This window comes from Sapajus apella, unplaced genomic scaffold (genome assembly GCF_009761245.1).
Source record: "Sapajus apella isolate SASKATOON/1434 unplaced genomic scaffold, GSC_monkey_1.0 scaffold8, whole genome shotgun sequence".
NCBI lineage: Eukaryota > Metazoa > Chordata > Mammalia > Primates > Cebidae > Sapajus > Sapajus apella.
This window is the reverse complement of record NW_022436948.1, coordinates 15,109,426-15,128,723: the sequence shown is the minus strand read 5'-3', so window position 1 is coordinate 15,128,723 and position 19,298 is coordinate 15,109,426. Positions and strand designations below refer to the sequence as shown.

The 19,298-nt window shown below is 37.8% G+C and overlaps 1 protein-coding gene across 1 annotated transcript; it reads left to right on the top strand.

Annotated features, from left to right (window-relative positions):
* The first annotated feature begins 3,929 nt into the window (after positions 1–3,929).
* On the top strand, positions 3,930–19,015 carry LOC116550616 (keratin-associated protein 20-3). The gene is made up of 2 exons (XM_032276654.1): positions 3,930–3,959; positions 18,749–19,015. Exons 1-2 carry the CDS (start codon positions 3,930–3,932, stop codon positions 18,908–18,910), a joined length of 192 nt encoding a protein of 63 aa, XP_032132545.1. The 3' UTR covers positions 18,911–19,015.
* Positions 19,016–19,298: the final 283 nt, after the last annotated feature.

Genomic DNA, 19,298 nt, shown 5'->3' with positions numbered 1-19,298 from the left:
TAACCAAAGAGTTTGAAAATTATTACTCCAAACAAACTAATCCTATCCACCATTATTTCTTGGTGGTAGGTTACTTGAGGCAGAAGCATGCCTGAAATATTTTTGTTTAAATCTTCAAATATGGGAGTTATTTAATTAGGAAATAACACTATGCTCTTTGATTCTCTGTATGTTGGTTTAAAAAGCATGGTACAAATGATAGATGCATATTCTAACAAGGATTTTTTGAAAAGGTGACAAAGTCATCAATACCTCAAATAAAAGAACTCAGGTGACTAATCCCACTTAAAATTTACTTCCTAGAGGCAATTGATCTGTATAGAATAAATGAGGTTCTTTCCAAAGAGAATAATATAGCTTATGGCTTTTCTTTTTTTATATTTGCTACCACTGTTCTCAGGGATATATTTAATTTTTAAGTAGAAACACTGCCTAAAGTTTGGTTCCTAGTAGAATTTTCTCATTCCTTTTTCTATATTGTTGTATTGGTTAGGAGTAGGATTTATTGCAAGTGATAGAAATAGTATACATTTTAAGAATATGTTTTTTTCTCACATAGTCAAAGTCTGGATTTAAGTCATCTCTAGCTGATTGGTAGTCCTCAGTGACCTATACTCATTCTAAATCACTACTTCATCATTCACAGTATGTGACCTTCATCTTTATAGTCAAAGATGGTGGCATTTTTGTCCTAGGGAAGAGGAACAAAAAAATATGCAAAGAAAATGTTAAAGGCTCCATGCAACTTGAATCTTAAGGAAAGGTCCAGAAAGCCATCACATAATACCTCAAATTTTATCCATTGTTCAGAACTTCATCACGTGACTACAGTGGGTTTCAAAGAAGCTTGGGAAATTTTTGTTTTTTCCAAGGTTAATCGTGACCAGCAAAAAAAGAACTATTATATTCAAAGAAGGAGGAGAATAGTGATAACTAAGCAACTATTCATTTTTATTACAGCTAGAGTCCATCAAGTTTGGCAAACAATATTGGTAACCAGCATAGTACTATAATGAGCATCTCAGGTCAGTTATATCAAAACATCATAATAAGATTCTTTGTAATATATAAGCACCTTTTGAAATGTACGTATGTATTTATGTATGTCCTCTTGATTGTTACTGCGGATTAGTGTGTGATCTTGTTTAGGCAATAAGAGAGCCACTATATTCTTTATTTTTTTTAATAACAACATCTATTGGCTTTAAGATTGTCAGAAAAAAAATGCTAAACTATTAAATTTAAATATTTAAGCTAAAACTTAGAGCAGGCAGTCCTCTAGATCAAGCTTAGTTTTAGATGTGTGCTTACTTAGATGTGTGTACTTAGTTCTTAGTTTAGTACTTAGATATATGTCTTTACTTGTTTACAACAAATACTCCTTACTCCCACAGGTGACGGTTATATGGATCCATTACCCTATTTCATCTATTTCTCCGCCACTGTCTCAAGAACACTTTTCTGGAGAAGTCCAAAGACAACATCAAAACAAATTTGAAAATACAGGAACCCAAGAAGTGAGATATGGGAGACCTCACACCAGTATTTCAATTTCTAAATAAATGCTTACAGTAATCTCACATAGAAACAAAGTCATGCTAAGAAATAAATAAAACTCTCAAGATAAAAAAAAATACATATGTGACTTTATAATAGCATTTTATTGTAAATTTGGTCAGTTTACTGTTAATAATCAATAGAAAATATTATTTGGGATGGAAAGTTGTTTGCCTGAAGGAAAGAAATTGTGTAATTACAAGATATTTTACTTCAAAAAACTTTCCACTTGTATCACTTCCTCACTCAAATAGATATACTTCCGGTTTCTAATTGCATATTCTACTGGCCATTAGAAATCACTATAAGAAATAGGAAAAAATGGGATCAAAGGGCTTACATATTGATAACATTTCAAGGAAGTTGAGTCTAGACTTTAATAACAAAAAAAGAGTGAGAAGATCACCAAGACACAGGAAGCATCTCGAATTAAGGGCATGTAACATTATTATTGGGTTTTGGATAAAATAGTTACATTTTTATAAGGGTATCTCTACTTATTGAAACAGATTTTGTGAAGTTTTATTCTGCAGCTTTCTCTGAAATGTGAAATCAAACTGCCTCATATGCTACTGAAAGTGTATAAAATTTGCAGATGGTGACATTCAAACTGAGAAAAATAATTCCCTGATCCGCAACTGAAAGATCCACTCCTGAACACCTTGTCCCTTACAGCCATCTTTCTGGCAGCCTGGGCTGTGGCCGTGGGAAAGACTGTGGCTGTGGCTGAGCATGGCAGGTGTAGACATGGCTGTCATCCATCTTGCTCTGCCAGGTAATGACATCATGGATTCCACTGAGGAACACCCAGACCAGTTCTCTCTACTGCACTCCTCCACCTTGACTTTCTGATTCTGTTTCCATAATTTTTCACATGAGTAATTAGATTTGTTATACAAACTCTGATAGCTCATCCAGGTGAACTCACAAAACACAAAGTTCAGACCGGTCATGCTTCTCACTTCATGAAAAGAGCCAAACTGTGTCAAAATTTATATATAAGTTTTATCTTTAATATTGTGCTACCAAGAAACTTTTATATTTTCAATCAGTATCTTTCATATGGAAAAAGAAGTTCTATTTTAATGAATTGTTTTCCCATATTCAGGATTGTTCTACTTTATTCATTAATTTGTATGAAACTGTGAGAAACTGCCTTTGAGCAGTGCTTTTCATGCTATTCTGAGATGACAGTGTTTCAAAAGAGATAAGGATATAAACATCAGTCCATTATAATAACATGGGTATAAAAACTATTTTCAAATGTACCTACAGGCAGTATTATTACTTACACATAAACAAGCTGAATGTCATTTCATACAATAATAGTACCATTTTCTGTTAACATATGCTAGGGCTGTCTTTCTAAAACCAGACAGCTGGGTTGTATCATTCAGATCTATGCCCTCAGGTGAATAGAAATTGTTCATTCTGCTTTGCATACTTCTTACTGTTCCTCTCAGTTCTATAGCAAAAGAGGACAGCATATATCCGAGGTCTGCTTTTCCCTTACATTAGGATGTATTAACCTTGTTCATCCAATTTCTAATTTAAAGAAAACAAAACTACTTTTCTGAATTATTCTAGCTTTTTTGTTCATTTGTTTTTGTTTTGAGATAGAGTTTTGCTCTTGTTGCCCATGCTGGACTGCAGTGGTGTGATCTCGGCTCACTGCAACCTTTGCCTCCTGGGTTCAAGCGATCTTCCTACCTCAGCCTCCCAATTAGCCGGGATTATAGCCATGAACCACCATGCCTGGCTAATTTTCTGTGTTTTTAGCAGAGACAAGGTTTCACCATGTTGGCCAGGCTAGTCTCAAGCTCCTAACCTCAGATGATCCACTCGCCTTGGCCTCCCAAAGTGTTTGCATTACAGGCATGAGCCACTGCACCTGGCCTTAATTATTCTCGCTTTCTTCTCCAAGCCAACATAATAAGGAAAAGGAATATCCATTCATAAAACATAAGTGAGGAGCAATGTTTCTGAACATCCTATGTATGATTCACACAATATTCTTAAATATTTTTTAAACTTTCAATGTCATGGTGTGGGAAATGTATTTTTTCCCACATTTTAAGAAGCCTTATTTTACTACATCAACAACTGATTTAAAGTATCCTCCTCCAGTGTTTTCTCTGATACAGTGGATTTTTCTTAAAGGCCCTTGCCTAGCTGACACATTCTCAAGTTATGAATAATAAAAAACACATTATCCCATACACTATCATTGATAAAGGATCATAACCCTGCAGCTAGAATTGTTGCCACCTAATAATTATTTTAAACACAGGAATTAATGATAATGAACCATATTGAAAATTTCATGTCTTTCTAGAATTTCTTATTTTTTATAGCAGAATGTGGAAGTAGGAATGGACTATCACAAGATTCTTGATAGACAAGTAAGGCTATTTTGCCCAGAAAGTGTTGGTTGTCTGTATGCTCTGTGTCGAGTACTCAGGATAGAACGTAGCTTTTGCATAAGAGGAAATATGGGTATTCCCAGTGTCTCACTCATCTATATTATGACTGTGAATAGACTGAGAAAGAAATTATATGTATTGCTCTGTTTGATCATTCTATTAAGCAGGTCAAAATCATTTCTTTGAAATGGAATAAAATGACTGGAATAAAATGACTGCTTAATATATGATGTATGTATGTTGGCTATGCTATCCTTCAAGCAATTCCGTGTGAATATCATTGTGTAGCTAGGTTTCAGCCAACTCGACACATCACTGTGTCCCCCTCTGTTAGTTTTCTTCAAATCCACCTCTTTTGTTGCTTACATCTGCTTTCCAGTCTGTCGGTAAGAAGTACTTCAAATGCTGTTCATCTTAAAGCCTAAACTGATACATAGCTTCTTCTTGGGGAGAATCTAAGCTCTTTCATTAGAGAGATGTGTTCTCTGGGCCAGGCGCAGTGGCTCATGCCTGTAATGCCAGCACTTTGGGAAGCCAAGGCAGGCAGATCACTTGACGTCAGGAGTCTGTGGCCAGCCTGGCCAACATGGTGAAACTCCGTCTCTACTAAAAATACAGAAATTAGCTGGGTGTGCTGATCTACAGCTGTAATCCCAGGTACTCTGGGAGGTTAAGGAAGGAGAATCGCTTGAATCCAGGAGGCAGAGGTTGCAGTGAGCTGATATCATGCTACTGCAGTCTAGCCTGGGCAACAGAGTGAGACTATGTCTGAAAAATAAAAAAAAAGAGAGACGTGTTCACTCTGCGCATTAGATACCTGCTTCATCCAGTTGCCTTCTGAATAGAATTCGAAACTCACATATGTAATTATGTGTTCCTTGTGTCCATTTTTAGCTGCTTTATGCAAATACCTCACTCCATGATGTGTACAACACTGTGCCAGGCTATCAATACCAGGGGAGGACTCCTACTACCTGGAGGATAGCAAAGCTCATCACAATGCCAGCACTAGGAATAAAAGTCCAAATAATTCTGCCCACTGCATCTTGGTATCAGAGTTGCCAGTCTAACTGGTGTGAGATGGTATCTCAATGTGGTTTTAATTTGCATTTCTCTAATGACCTCTCCCTGATGATGAGCTTTTTTATATATGATTGTTGGCTGCATAAATGTCTTTCTTTAAGAAGTGTCTGTTCATATCTTCGTCCACTTTTTGATGGCGTTGTTGGTGATCATTAAAAAATCAGGAGACAACAGATGCTGGAGAGGATGTGGAGAAATGGGAATGCTTTTACACTGTTGGTGGGAGTGTAAATTAGTTCAACCATTGTAGAAGACAGTGTGGCAATTCCTCAAAGATCTAGAACCAGAAATAGTATTTGACCCAGCAATCCAACTACTGGGTACATGCCCAAAGGATTATAAATCATTCTACTATAGAGACACATGCACACGTATGTTTATTGCAGCACTGCTCACAATAGCAAGGACTTGGAACCAACACAAATGCCCATCAATGATAGACTATATAAAGAAAATGTGGCACATATACACCATGGAATACTATGCAGCCATAAAAAAGATGAGTTCATGTCCTTTGCAGGGACATGGATAAAGCTGGAAACTATGGTTCTCAGCAAACTGACACAAGAACAGAAGACCAACCACCGCATGTTCTCACTCATAAGAGGGTGTTGAACAATAAGAACACATGGACACAGGGAGGGGAACATTACATACCAGGACCTGTCAGGGGTAGGTGGCTAGGGGAGGAATAGCTGGGGGTAGGAGTTAGGGGAGGGATAGCATTAGGAGAAATACCTCATGTAAATGATGGGGTGATGGATGCAGCAAACCACCATGGGACGTATATACCTATGTAACAAGCCTCCACATTTTTTACATGTACCCCAGAACTTAAAGTATAATAAGAATTTTGAAAAAAAAAATAGTTGCCAAGTGAAACACAACAGCATCAAGCACAGGATGGAGCAACGCTTTTACTCACATCGGAAGAGACAAGGTGAGATCAGCTCCAACAGCGTGTGCCTATCCTCATGGCTAGTGGGTACCCAAGTTACCAACACAAGGCAATGAGACTGTGCATACCCCTCTGGAGCCATAGTAAAAGAACCCTTTCCCCTCTCCCGCGGAGTCTGAGATACTGAAAGCTGGAAGCAAGTTTTGCCTGAGAGTCACTGACTTACAGTCTTAGGCACACACTGAGATTGAAACAGTGAAACATACCCCCATACAAGATGATAAACCTGGTACTGATTATATAGCCTTTTTTTTTTTTTTTTGGGTGGAGTCTCTCTCTGTCACACAGGCTGGATCTCTGCAGTGGTGAGATCTCGGCTCACTGCAACCTCCGCCTCCCAAGTTCAAGTGATTCTCCTGCTTCAGCCTCGCAAGTAGTTGATTATAGGAACCTGCCATCATGCCTGGCTAAAATTTTTGGATTTTTGTAGAGACAGGGATTCAGCATGTTGGCCAGGCTGGTCTTGAACTTTTGACCTCTGGTGATCCGCCCACCTAGGCCTCCCAAAGTGTTGGGATTACAGGCGTGAGCCACTGTGCTCAGCCCTACGGCATTTTATCTTTTTAAGGAAGTGTTCCAGGAACAAGACTCACTTTTACAGGACTAAGTGGGAGTCAAACGACTGCATGCTGGTGAGCAGCTTTCCCATCACACCAGATCACCAGGACAACTGCAAACACTGGTATCTGTGTTAGGCCATTTTGCATTGCTGTAAAGAAATATTTAAGACTGTGTAATTTATAAGAAAAGGGGCTTCATTGCCTCAAGGTTCTGCAGTCTGCAGAGGAAGCACAGTGACATCTGTTTCCAGGGGGTGCCCCAGGAAGCTTCCAATCATAGCAAAAGGTGAAGGGGGAGCAGGCACATCATGTGTCAAAAGCAGGAGCAACTGCAGAGGCAGGGAGGTGCCAGATACTTTCAAATGTCCAGATCTCATGAGAACTTTCTATCATACTATCAAAAAGACAGCACCAAGCCATAAGGAATCTGCTTCCATGATCCAAACACCTCCCACCAGGTCCCACCTCCAGCAATGGGTTATTACAATTCAGTAAGAGATTTGGGTGGGAACACATAGCCAAACTATATCATTCCGTCCCTGGCCTACCTCCTTCTCACATTGCAAACTATAATTATGCCTTCCCAACAAACCCCCTAGCTCTTAACTCATTCCAGCATTCACTTAAAAGTCCAAGTCTCATCTCAGACAAGGCAAATCCCTTGCACCTATGAGCCTGGAAAATGAAAAATAAGTTGTCTGCTTCCAAAATACAATGGGGATAAAGGCATTGGGTAAACATTCTCATTTCAAAAGGGAGAAATTTGTCAAAATAAATGGGCTACAGGCCACATGCAAGTTTGAAATCCAGAGAGTTGTCATTAAACCCTAAAAATCCAAAATAATCTCATTTGACTCTATATCCTGCATCCAGGGGACACTACTCCAAGGGGTGGGCTACCACGGCCTTGGACAGCTCCATCCCTGTGGCTTTGCATGGTACAGTCCTGGTAGCTGCTCTCATATGTTGTTGCAGAGTTCTTGTAGCTTTACTAGGCACAGAGTGCAAGCTACAGGTGAATCTACCATTCTCTGGTCTGCAGAGGGATGGCCTTTTCACAGCTATACTAGGCAGTGCCCCAGCAGGTACTCTGTGTATTCCCTCCACACTAACCTACTAGAGTTTCTCTGTGAGGGCTCCATGCTGTAACAGGCTTCTGCCTGGATACCTAGGCTTTTTCACACATTCTCTGAAATCTAGGCAGAGGTTACCAAGAATCCACCACTTTTGCACTCTGTGAACCAGCAGGCTTAACACTACTGGAAACCACCAAGGCTTATGGCTTGCACCTTCCAGAGCAGCAGCCTGAGCTATGCCTGAGCCCCTTTGAGCCAAAACTGGAGTTGGAGTGGCAGGTATATGGGGAACATTCTCCTAAGGCTGCACAGGGGAAGTAGAGCCCTGGACCTGGTCCGGGAAACTATTCTTTCCTGCTAGGCTTCTGGGCCCGTGATGGGAGGGGTTGCCATGAAGTCTTCTGAAATATTTTTGAGGCCTTTTCCTCATTGTCTTGGCTATTAGCACTTAGCTCCTTTGTAACTATACAAATATCTCTAGCAAGTGGTTGCTCCACAGCCTGCTCGAATTCCTCTCCAGAAAAACCTTTTTCTTCCTTTGACACACAACCAGTCTGCAAATTTTCCAAAATTATGTGCTCTGATTCCTGTTTAAATATAAATTCCAACTTTAAGTCACTTATTTGCTTTTGCGTCTGAGCTTAGGCGGTTAGAAGCAGCCAAGGAGACATCTTGTATGCTTTGCCGCTTAGAAATTTCTTCTGCCAGATACCCTAGGTCATTACTCTGAAGTTAAAACTTCCACTCCCTAGGGCATGAACACAATGCAGCCAAGTTCTTTGCTAAGGAATAATGTGTAATCTTTGCTCTAGTTTCCAATAATTTCCTCATTTCCATCTGAGACCTTATAAGCCTGGCTTTCACTGTCCATATCACTATCAGAGTTTTGGTCACAGCCATTTAATGATTCTCTAAGAAATTCCAAACCTTGCCCCATCTTCCAGTCTGCTTCTGAGCTCTCCAAATTCTTTCAACCTCTGCCTCTTATCCAGTTCCAAAGATGTGTCCATATTTTAAGGTATCTTTATGGCAATGCCCCATTCCTCAGTACCAATTTTCTGTGTTGGGGCATTTTGGCATTGCTATAAATAAATACCTGAGGCTGGGTAATTTATAAGAAAATAGATTTAATTGGCCTATGGTTCTTCAGGCTATACAGGAAGCACAGCAGCCCCTGCCTCTGGAGAGGCCTCAGGAAGCTTCCGATGATAGTAGAAGGCAAAGAGGGAGCAGGCATATCACATGACGAGAATGGAAGCAAGTGAGAGAGAGAGTGAGGGCACAGTGCCACACACTTTTAAATGACCAGACCCTGCAAGAACTCACTCTCATGAAGACAGCCCCAAGCCATGTGAGATCAGCCCTCATGATCCAAATATCTCCCACTGGACCCCACCTCAAGCATTGGTGATTATAATTCAACCTGAGATTTCAGCAGGGACAAATATCCAAACTATATCAAGAACCAAATGGGAGAATGGATGGAGGATTCTCCAGATCTCTATCTGTACTGTTGAATGAGGAACCCCAGGTTGGTGCAAATGAATTTGACACACTGCTACAGTGAAAAGCAAAAAATTCTGCCAGAGTCTATCCATTCTCTGTGAAAGATCACTCTGTTAACACAACATCTGATAAGAAAAACAAATATATGTCAATGTTCCATTCTATAATGAAGTTTTAAAATTTCTGACATAATTTTAAAAGTAACATAATTACAGACGGGAGTATAAGTGCATTCATGATGACACAGAGTATATCCCATATCTAATCATAACACACAAAGTGGGTTTGAACACAATATTTGTTTTTAAGAATCTCAGAAAGTATCACCCTGTTTACCATATCAGCACATTAACCATACAAACTTGGATCACCACTTTCTGGGAACAGTGGTTTTGATTTTTGTTTCCAATTTATGTTTTGAAGATATACAAACTTATTTTTATATTAAATACAACTTTCCTTCAGACTCTATTTTTTTTAAAAAATCAGAATTATATAATTTCTACATCATTCCCTTTAAGATTCATTTTGATTTAACATTATACATTATTTTGACCTTTATTTGAAATTATGAGTTTTTGCTCAAATGATTGATAGAGGTACAGCAACTTTGAAATATCAATATGTCTCATGTTGCAGACATTATTATTTAAAAATAATATGTGTGTCCAGAAAACGCTTTCAAAATTGCAAATTTATATTAATTTCTTCAACTAGGTTATGGCATTAAGGACATTTGTGATTTGCCATGAAGTTTTAGAAGTCATGTCCTTTTCTCTCAGATTATAAATTATTTTAATCTATGTTTCCCTCTAGGATAAAGCAATTTTCTCAAATGGCATCCTACAAAGATCCTAGGCTATCTTAGAGAAATTAAACACTAGTAAGGGCACAATACCATTGATAGAATTCACATGGTCAGCACCGAGGACAGTTCCCAGCAATAATGAGAATTTTAGTTCTTTTTTTTTTAATAAATGAATGAAAAATAAATTAATTAGTGGATAAAGCTTAAGAGCTTTTGTTAAGGTTTTATATGATTTCTATACTTTTAAAATTAAAAACACGTGCAAATACATGATTATTAAGATGTTCACACATTCATCTTGCTCCAGAGCCCCAATGCCCAAATTATTTTATTCTGTCCAAATGATATTATTCAAATCTTTCCCAGGATAAGCTCAGAGGAGAAATAAATTTACTAGAAGTGGAAAGTGAGGAAAAGTTTGTATCTCATCATCCTTCACCCTATATTACTAGGGCCGTGAACACATGGAAAACAAATGCTTTATATCAAACCCTCTGATGTTTCTGATGAAACAACTCGATTGTACACTTAAAACTATCTAACAAAATAAGACAAATTACTTTGAATGTGTGGTTGGAAACACTTCATCAAATTGCTCGTGTGTTCCTGTACGATTTGCCTTTAACGAATTGCTTCAGTAGCTCTCATGAAAATGCAATTTTGTAAATAAAATGAAATCTCATCATTTCCATTTTCTGGTTATAGTTTCAGAAGATAAATTTGAAACCATGAAGAAAATATTTGGTATTTTAAAAGTAGTCATAAAAAGGAACATTAAAAATATTGGAAGAAAAATCCCAGTGAATCTGGTAATATCAAATTTTAACCCATTTGCTTTCTGTTGATAGTCTCGTGATACCAAGTGATACCTTTTGTCTTTTAGTAGTAAATCATGTAAAAATAAGGATAATCTCTCAAGGAAAAAAATGGGGAGTTGAGGTAGCAGGAAGGAGATGGAGAAGGTCAAGCTCAAAAATTATCATGACTTGCTGAATATCAGTAAAAACAATAAACTTATGTCAACTCTACCACTTATTGTGAGTCATCTTCTGTTCATGGATGACTCCATTCACATCTCTCTTGTTAGCCACAGATTAAGTAGCCAGTGCTCTAAAATTGGAAGATTTCTCATATGTTAGAATTCCACCTGGCTGGAAGCTTAGGTGTCTCTGTTTCCTGTCATGTGGTCTCTTATTCTCTAGGAAGTTAAGCAAAAGTTATATTCATGGAAGCTGGAGAAGGATTCCAAAATAGTGACTAGAAAAGCTTAAGATCTTCTGCAGTCTATTCTAGAAGCTGGCATTTCCAATGTATTTTATTGACCAAAACAAATCTCAATACAGCAGGGATTTAAGCAGTGGAAATGGACTGCAGTCCTCATTAGGAGAAGCAGCAAAATCATATAGCAAGGTACCTAAGTACAATGAAGAATGAAGAATTTACATTATTTTAGTAAGCAATCCACAACACGACAGAATCATATCATTAATCTCTTTATATAATTTGTTGGGTGGGCAGGGTAGCTTGAAAAACATGTGGTTCATCAAGCATGGAGAAATAATGTGCTCTGAGAAACCTCCTATGACTAAGAGTAAGGAGAAAACAAAAAATAACAAATTTCTTTTCAAGTCTACTTTGATCAAAAAAATCATTATACACAACAAACGTTATATGACTAACTCTAAATCAAAAAGCATTTGTTTACATATTACTTATAAACATAACTACATTGAGAAACATGAGATATATATACATATATATATATATATATATATGCATTAAACAACAGTTTGATCCAAAAAACTAAATGAATTCTACACATTGCAAGCAAAAAATAATACTTCATAGTCACTGGAAGTGTAGGAGAAGCAAAGATTAGAGAAGACCCCTATTATCTCATGCATTCTTTGCTAGACTTCAAAAATGAAGAATTCGCAGGAACCAGGGGAAAGCATAATTTGATTTTTCATTTTTGAGATCAAGTCTCATTCTGTTGCCCAGGCTGGAGTGCAGTGGCGTGATATCAGCTCACTGCAACCACCCACTCCCTGACTCAAGTGATTCTCCTGCCTCAGCCTCCCAAGTAGCTGGGATTATAGGTACGGGCCACCAAGTCTGGCTAATTTTTTCTGTATTTTTAGTGGAGATGGGGTTTCACCATGTTGGTCAGGCTGGTCTCAAAATCCTGCCTTCAGGTGATCCACCTGCCTCAGTCTCCCAAATTTCTGGGATTACAGGTGTGAGCCACCACGCCCGGCTAGAAAGCATAATTTTCAATAGGTGGAATTCTCTCTTTCTGAGGCTAGTGTTTCATAAGAAAATGTTCAGAGGATGCTGCAAAACTTTACATCCATGAAAAGCCTTGAATATCTTCTGTTTGGGCCACAGCAATTATATAGTTTTGGTCTCTTTTACCTTTTAAATCTCTTAAAACTACTCTCATTGACTGAGAGTAAACACAATTCCTCCTCTGAGTAATCAAGTTCCTGAGAGCGTATGGAATGGTGCTAAGTTGCCTAAATATAATCCCACGAGGATTTATTAATTTTTTAATTATTGTGGATAATAGCCTACATGTTTATGGGATACATGCATTATTTTTATTTAAGCATAGAATGTGTGATCACATCAGGGAAATTGTGATATTTCTCATCTTAAACATTTATGATTTGTGTTAGTAATATTCCAATTCCTGTCTTCTCATTACTTTGAAGTATACAATAAATTGCTGTTTACTATAGTCATCCTATTGTGCTATCAAACACTACACATTATAACTTTTATCTAACTGCATTTTTGTAACAATTAGCCAACCCCTTGTTTATCCTCCCCACTGTCTCCCACTATCCTTCCCAGCCTATGGTAACCATCACTCTATTCTCTATCTCCACATACACCATTGTATTATTCAATTTCTCCATGAATATCCCTTGCTTCCAATGTCTGTTTGAATGGTGCTAGTAAAGAACATTTTAAATGTTAAAATTATTCACCTGAAATACATCATGCATTATAGTTTCCTAAAACAGCCTAGAGTTTACATGAGTAAGACATTTTGTCTATCTTCGTAAGGTACTTCTGACTCCCATAAACAGGTGACTGCCAAGTAGGACTAAGACCCAGCCCATGGCACTTTTGGCTTCTTTGCCTTGGATCAAGACCGTGTTGGAAATACCTTCTCTCAGAACTGGAACAACTGTGAGGCCAAAGAAGGGTCCTGGATTCCAGTCAGCATAGGGGTAGAAAGCCCTCATTAGGAATAATGTCAATACAGAATTTAAGGATATGAACATCAGTTCCTTTTACCTAAGATCCTATGTAATCCAGTTTTTATGTGATTCAGCAGCCAGTGCTGTATTTGATCAGACTTCCAATTTACATTCATATAAGAAAATTTTAAATGACATTTTTGCCCAGCAAAAGAGTCTTTTTTCCTGTCACTACATATAACAACCCCTGGGTTTTTCTATTTCTCAACACCCTAAGATTTGGCTGAATTACTTAGAACAGTGCTTCAGAAGAAAGGTAACTCGCTCTTCACACCTCACGTCATCTAGATGGCATGTAGAGTCTAGATAGAATCCCGTGAGGTGGCTGCTGACTGCCTAATATTTGATGTTAAAATTATCCGGAAAAAATCTATTGTTCACTAGCTCAGCAGGACAGTGTTGAATGCAGTGAGTCACTGCCTCCCTCTTATTCCACTGTTCTTCACACCTGACAGCTCCATTATTTTTCCTATGAAATACCCAAACAGTAAATGTGCCCATTTATTCCACTTGTCCTTAAGAATCCCCATAAAATTGGGAAATGGCAATGAGACAACAGAATCTTATGTAATAAGATATCACGCAGGCAAAAAGACGTTTCATGATTACGTGGACTTTCTATTTGATTTTCAAGAAATTACAATATTTTCCCAAAAGTGGTTTAGCCATCATTGGATTTGAAAACTCAACACTATTAGTGAAATTCTGAGTGATCAACATAGGTGCCAAACATTATCTGGATGCCTGAACATCTAGCTTAATTATTTGAAGAAATATGCAATACATGTAACACTGAATATATATTTGACCCCATGAAGAAAAATGGTGATTTATTTTCAAACTTCAAAAGAAAAACAAAACATATTTTATTTTACAGCAGTGGAAGCTTCTTCAATGACATTTGCCCTTTATAGCATCTCATGCTGTAGATGAGAACACAAGTGACAAGAGGAGACACAAGAACAATAATAGACGTCACATAATGCATTATCTTAAAATAATTACTCCATGGTTTGTAACAAAAAAAAAAACAATTAGATGAGTGAAAGAGATTGAAAAACCTATGTGAATGTGTCTGTGAAGTCTCAGATGATCTTAATCGGAAGCATGGGGAGAAGCAGGATTTTTCATCATACCTATGCACCCATCACTAGTTTCGATGTTCAGTAATAACAATGTTTAGTGTTCACTGTCTCAGTGTTCAATGTTCAGTGTTCAACTGGCAGTATTTGGGGGATCAGAGGAAACCTGGGTTCAGCAACAGTAAAGTCAGAGAGGAAGTTTCTTCCCTCTTAAGAAATCTCCTAATAGCTATATTTGGAGTGATAATACATAATTTATATTGATCTTTCTGTTTGACTGCCAAACTTCTGAGCTGTACTCTGAAAATAGGTCTAATTTGTTTTATATGAATTATAATCTAGTGAATTTTATAAGCTATTTTAAACCAAACAACAACACAAACGTCTTTCCATGACTATGGGATTTCCATTTCCACCAACACTTCAGATAACAGCTAAAATGTATGCAAATTATTAAAACATTATTTAGAAGAACAAAGGATCCCAGAATGAAATAGATAGTATTACAAAATTACCTAGCTGTATTACAAATATATTTTTAAAAACGTCACTGAAAGGGATAAAAAATGTTGCTGATCTAAATAAATTTGGAAATGAATGGAGTCTGTAAGATTAATAACAAAAGAAACTATGCATTAACCAATTAACCAACTCCATCTAAGCCAATTTGCAGGCCCACAGAATTTTGAATGAATGGGAAGAAGGTCCCTTGAGGAAGATCCCTACATCATTGCCAAAAAGATTATACTGTAAATCACCCTTTCAGTCATCTTCAAAATAATATTCAACAATTTACTAGTATGACAGTGTTTTGGGCAAGGGGAAAGCACCAGAAGTTTTAGGGATTACCAGACATTGGCCCTAAACTGAGACTAAATTTTTAAAGACTCCATACCCCATTGTGGTCAGGTAAAATAATAAATGGAGTTTGGGCTGTGATCTATTTGATAATGGGCACAGTGAATCACCAATCCCCCCAACGAAAATAGATATGTTTACAACTGGCAGAATCTGCACATTGGGTCTCTGGAGTAAGGTCTATTAAGGTAGGAAAAAATAAACAGAAATTACTAGAGCTGCCTTTTCCTACCAAAATAGTACATCAAAAACAATCATTTATTTCTCGAAAGATTATAAAGATTAATGCTATCTACAGTAATTTCCTAGGACTAATATAGCAACATATTATATATTTGGTGGCTTAAAACAATAGAAACATATCCTTTCACATTTCTGAAGGCTAGAAATTAAAAATCAAGGTGTCAATGGGCCCTACGCTCTCTGAAGAGTCTGGAGAAGAATGCTTCCTTGCCTCTTCCTACCACCTGATGGTTGCTGGCAATCATTGGTTTTTCTTGGCATATAGGCATATCACTTTAACGTCTGCTTTCATGGTCACATGCCATTCTCTCTGTATGTATCTTCAACTCTGTGTTTTGTCACGAAGCCCTCTTATAAGGAAATCAGTGATTGGATTTGGGATCTACCATAATTCAGTATGACCTCAACTTGATTACATCTGCAAAGATCCTATTTCCAAATAAGGTAACATTCATGGGTACCAGAGGTTATGACTTCAACATATGCTTTCTGAAAACACAATTCAAACCACAACACTACCATTAAAGTCTTGAAAATTTCAAGAGAGATTATTGTACCCCATCTTTATTCAATTGGCTTATTTGTCCCCTACAAAATGTAAATGGGTTTAGATGAATAAGAGGGAATTATCACAGACTTAATCTAGTAATGACTCCAGATACAGCTGTTAATTCAGATGCTGTTTCTCTGCTGCAGCAAAGCAGCACATCCCCTTGAAGCTAATATTCACTTTTGATCTGGAAAGTCTTTTTATTCTACAAATAAAGAACACCAGAACTAGTCTCCATTCAGCTGGCAAGACCAGTCAGATTCCTTCACTGCCCTATCTCAAAAGCACACTAACTCTTCAGTCCCCAGGCATAAACTACTCTGCAGAAACCTTGACTGCCTCTCTGTTCCAGAGGATACCAGGTTAATGGAATACACTGATGACATTAAAGGTGATCAGGCCCAGAGAGCAGGAATTAACAACTACCATGGACATCCTGAAATGACCAATGAGTGACCAAAGACAAAAAATAAATTATATAAAAATTCAGGGATCTGCCACTCAGTGAAAGTTTTATGGGTGTGGTGATCTGAATGATGGAAAACTGGCTCCCTTTGGCCCCTGTTACCACTCAGCAAGAGGCACAATACGTAGTGGCTTTGTTGGGTTTTCACGGCAACATAATCTTCATTTGTATATGCTACCGTTACCATTTAGAAGGAATAAAATGGCTTTTAGTCCTGAGTTCCCTAAGAGCAAGAGAAGCCTCTGAAATGGTCAGAGTCAGCTGTGAGTATTGCTCTATCGTTCCGACTGTATAAAACAGCAGATTTAATGGTGCTTAAAGCATCTACTGCAGATAAGGATGCTGTCTGGAGGCTTTCACACAGGCCTGTATAGGTAAATCAGCCACACACTTTTAGGATTTTGGAGCAAATCTATGCTCTCTTCTGTAGACATATTCTCCTTTGGAAAATATCCTTTAGTTCATCAGTGAGTCCTTGATCATGGACCACAGGTTATCATATAACTTGAACTGCCCATTATGAACTATATATTTTCTAGCCCTCTTATTCAGAAACTTCAGCATAGACAGTGGCTCTCCCTCATCAAGTGAAGGTGAGGAACATAAGATCGAGCTTAAGGGAGTTCTGAAAGCACAAATTACAGAAGCAATTGGCTTGGATTCTCATGGTTTCCATGCTACTGAGTTTTCTCTTCTTTCTCAACGTACACCTCTGAGTTTATGCTGATTTTCCAGTTGAAGAAGGAAAAATTCATCCCAGATTACAGATGGTTCTGCCAATATGCTGGCACTGCCTAAAAGTGGGTGACTAAAGTAAAACAGGTCAAATCAGGGATGACCCTAAAGGTCATGGAAAATTTTCAATTATTTTTAGTAATGTTAAGAAATGATAGTATCTAGATTCAGTCTGCCTTTCAGAACTTAAGTCTACATATGAGTCACATGATACAGACAGAGTCAATATCCCTAAAGAAAAGTTAATAGTCATGCCTCTATTAAATTTATGTCTCAAAAATGTCTACTTTATATTCCTATGACTTTGGAATCCAATAAGATTCTCAATGCTTTTCTTTTCTCTGAAAAAAAAAAAAAAAAAAAAAAAAACATGTCTACATTCCCGTGCAGGTAAAAGATAATCAACTAAACAACTTTTTAAAAGAATGCCTAACATGTAGACAGGCAGGAATTAAACAAGCAAGAAAACAGCACTGTTTTTAAGAGAGCACAGCAATAGGAAAACTACAGAGTAATATGTGACTGGTGGGAGTTTGTACAGAATAAATCACAGTTGACCCTTGAACAACGCAGGTGTTAGGGGTGCCAACCCCTACACAGTTGAAAATCTGAGTATAACTTTTGACTCCCAAAAAACTTCACTATCAATAACCTACTGCTGACCAAAAGCCTTACCAATAACAGAAACAGTTGATTAATACATGTTTATGTTACCTGTATGATAGGTTATAATAAAGTAGGCTAGAGAAAAGAAAATATTATTTAAAAATTAGGAAAATGAGATAATATATTTACTATTCACTAAGTGAAAGTGGATCATCATAAAGGTCTTCATCCTCATTGCCTTCATGTTGAGTAGCTAAGAAGCAGGTGGAGGAGGAGGGGTTGATCTTGCTGCCAAAGTGGCAGAGGTGAAAAAAATTTGCTTAATATAAGCTATCTGTGCAGTTCAAACCCCTAGTATTCAAGAGTTCACTGTATTTGCTACTGAGATTTATATAGATAACATCACAGCTGTGTTGATTAGGATTTAAATATGCATATAAGAAGAAGGGTATTATTAGCAAAGTGATCGGAAGAGGATGGCATTTGCCTCCTCCACGTGATGTCATGCAGGATAGTTACAAAGGTTAAATTCAGCATCAGTGTGAGCAAGGTCCTTGAACTCAGCATTTTTTTTTCCTTTAAAGCCTATCAACTGTTTGGCAGGCTTATGACATACTGAGAAGTAAATCTCAAATTTATCAGGATGTGGAGTCTTTTTTTAAATCTAAAGATACAAGATTAATGAGATTTTTAAATACAAGTTGGTCTATATGAGAATGTCAGGAGTGCCTGTGGTTTGTCACACCTCCACTGAGACTGATAAAAGACTCTTAGTATTTTAGTGTTCTTATGCTAAAATAGAAGGAAAAATTCGTCCCAGATTACAGATGGTTTTGCCATTATGCTGACACTGCCTAAAAGTGGATGGCTAAAGTAAAACAGATCAAATCAGGGCTGACCCTAAAGGTCAGTGATGAAGGCAAATTTTCACTAAAACGTATGCACTAAAACTTACTCTTGCCTCTTAGGCTAGAGACTTAAATATTGACCCAATAAGCTACTATGGCAACTACTGTGGAGCCTTGGGCTATGGCTGTGCCTGCAAATATAGTTATACCTCTGGCTTTGGTGCCTTTAGAACCCAGGACTGTGGCTGCAGATGTGGCTGCGGTGGTAGGGTACGGATTTGACTGTTGCCACCAATATGATAATAGTACATGCTTATTCTCTGGCATTGACTGAATATCTACAATTGGGTCCATTTTCTTTTGAGATAGTGGTTCTGTTCTAGTACATTCTCTTTATTTGTTTACCCCAATTAGAATTGTTAATGATTCCCTATAATCCCAGCACTTTGGGAGGCAGAGGCCGGTGGATCACCTAAGGTTAAGAGTTCAAGACGAGTTTGGCCAACATGGCAAAACACTGTCTCTACTAAAAATACACAAATTACCCAAGTGTGGTGGTGGGTGCCTATAGACGCAGCTACTGGGGAGGCTAAGCAGGAGGATCACTTGAACCCAAGAGGCAGAGGTTGCAGTAAGCCGAGATTGCACCACTGTACTCCGGCCTGGGCAA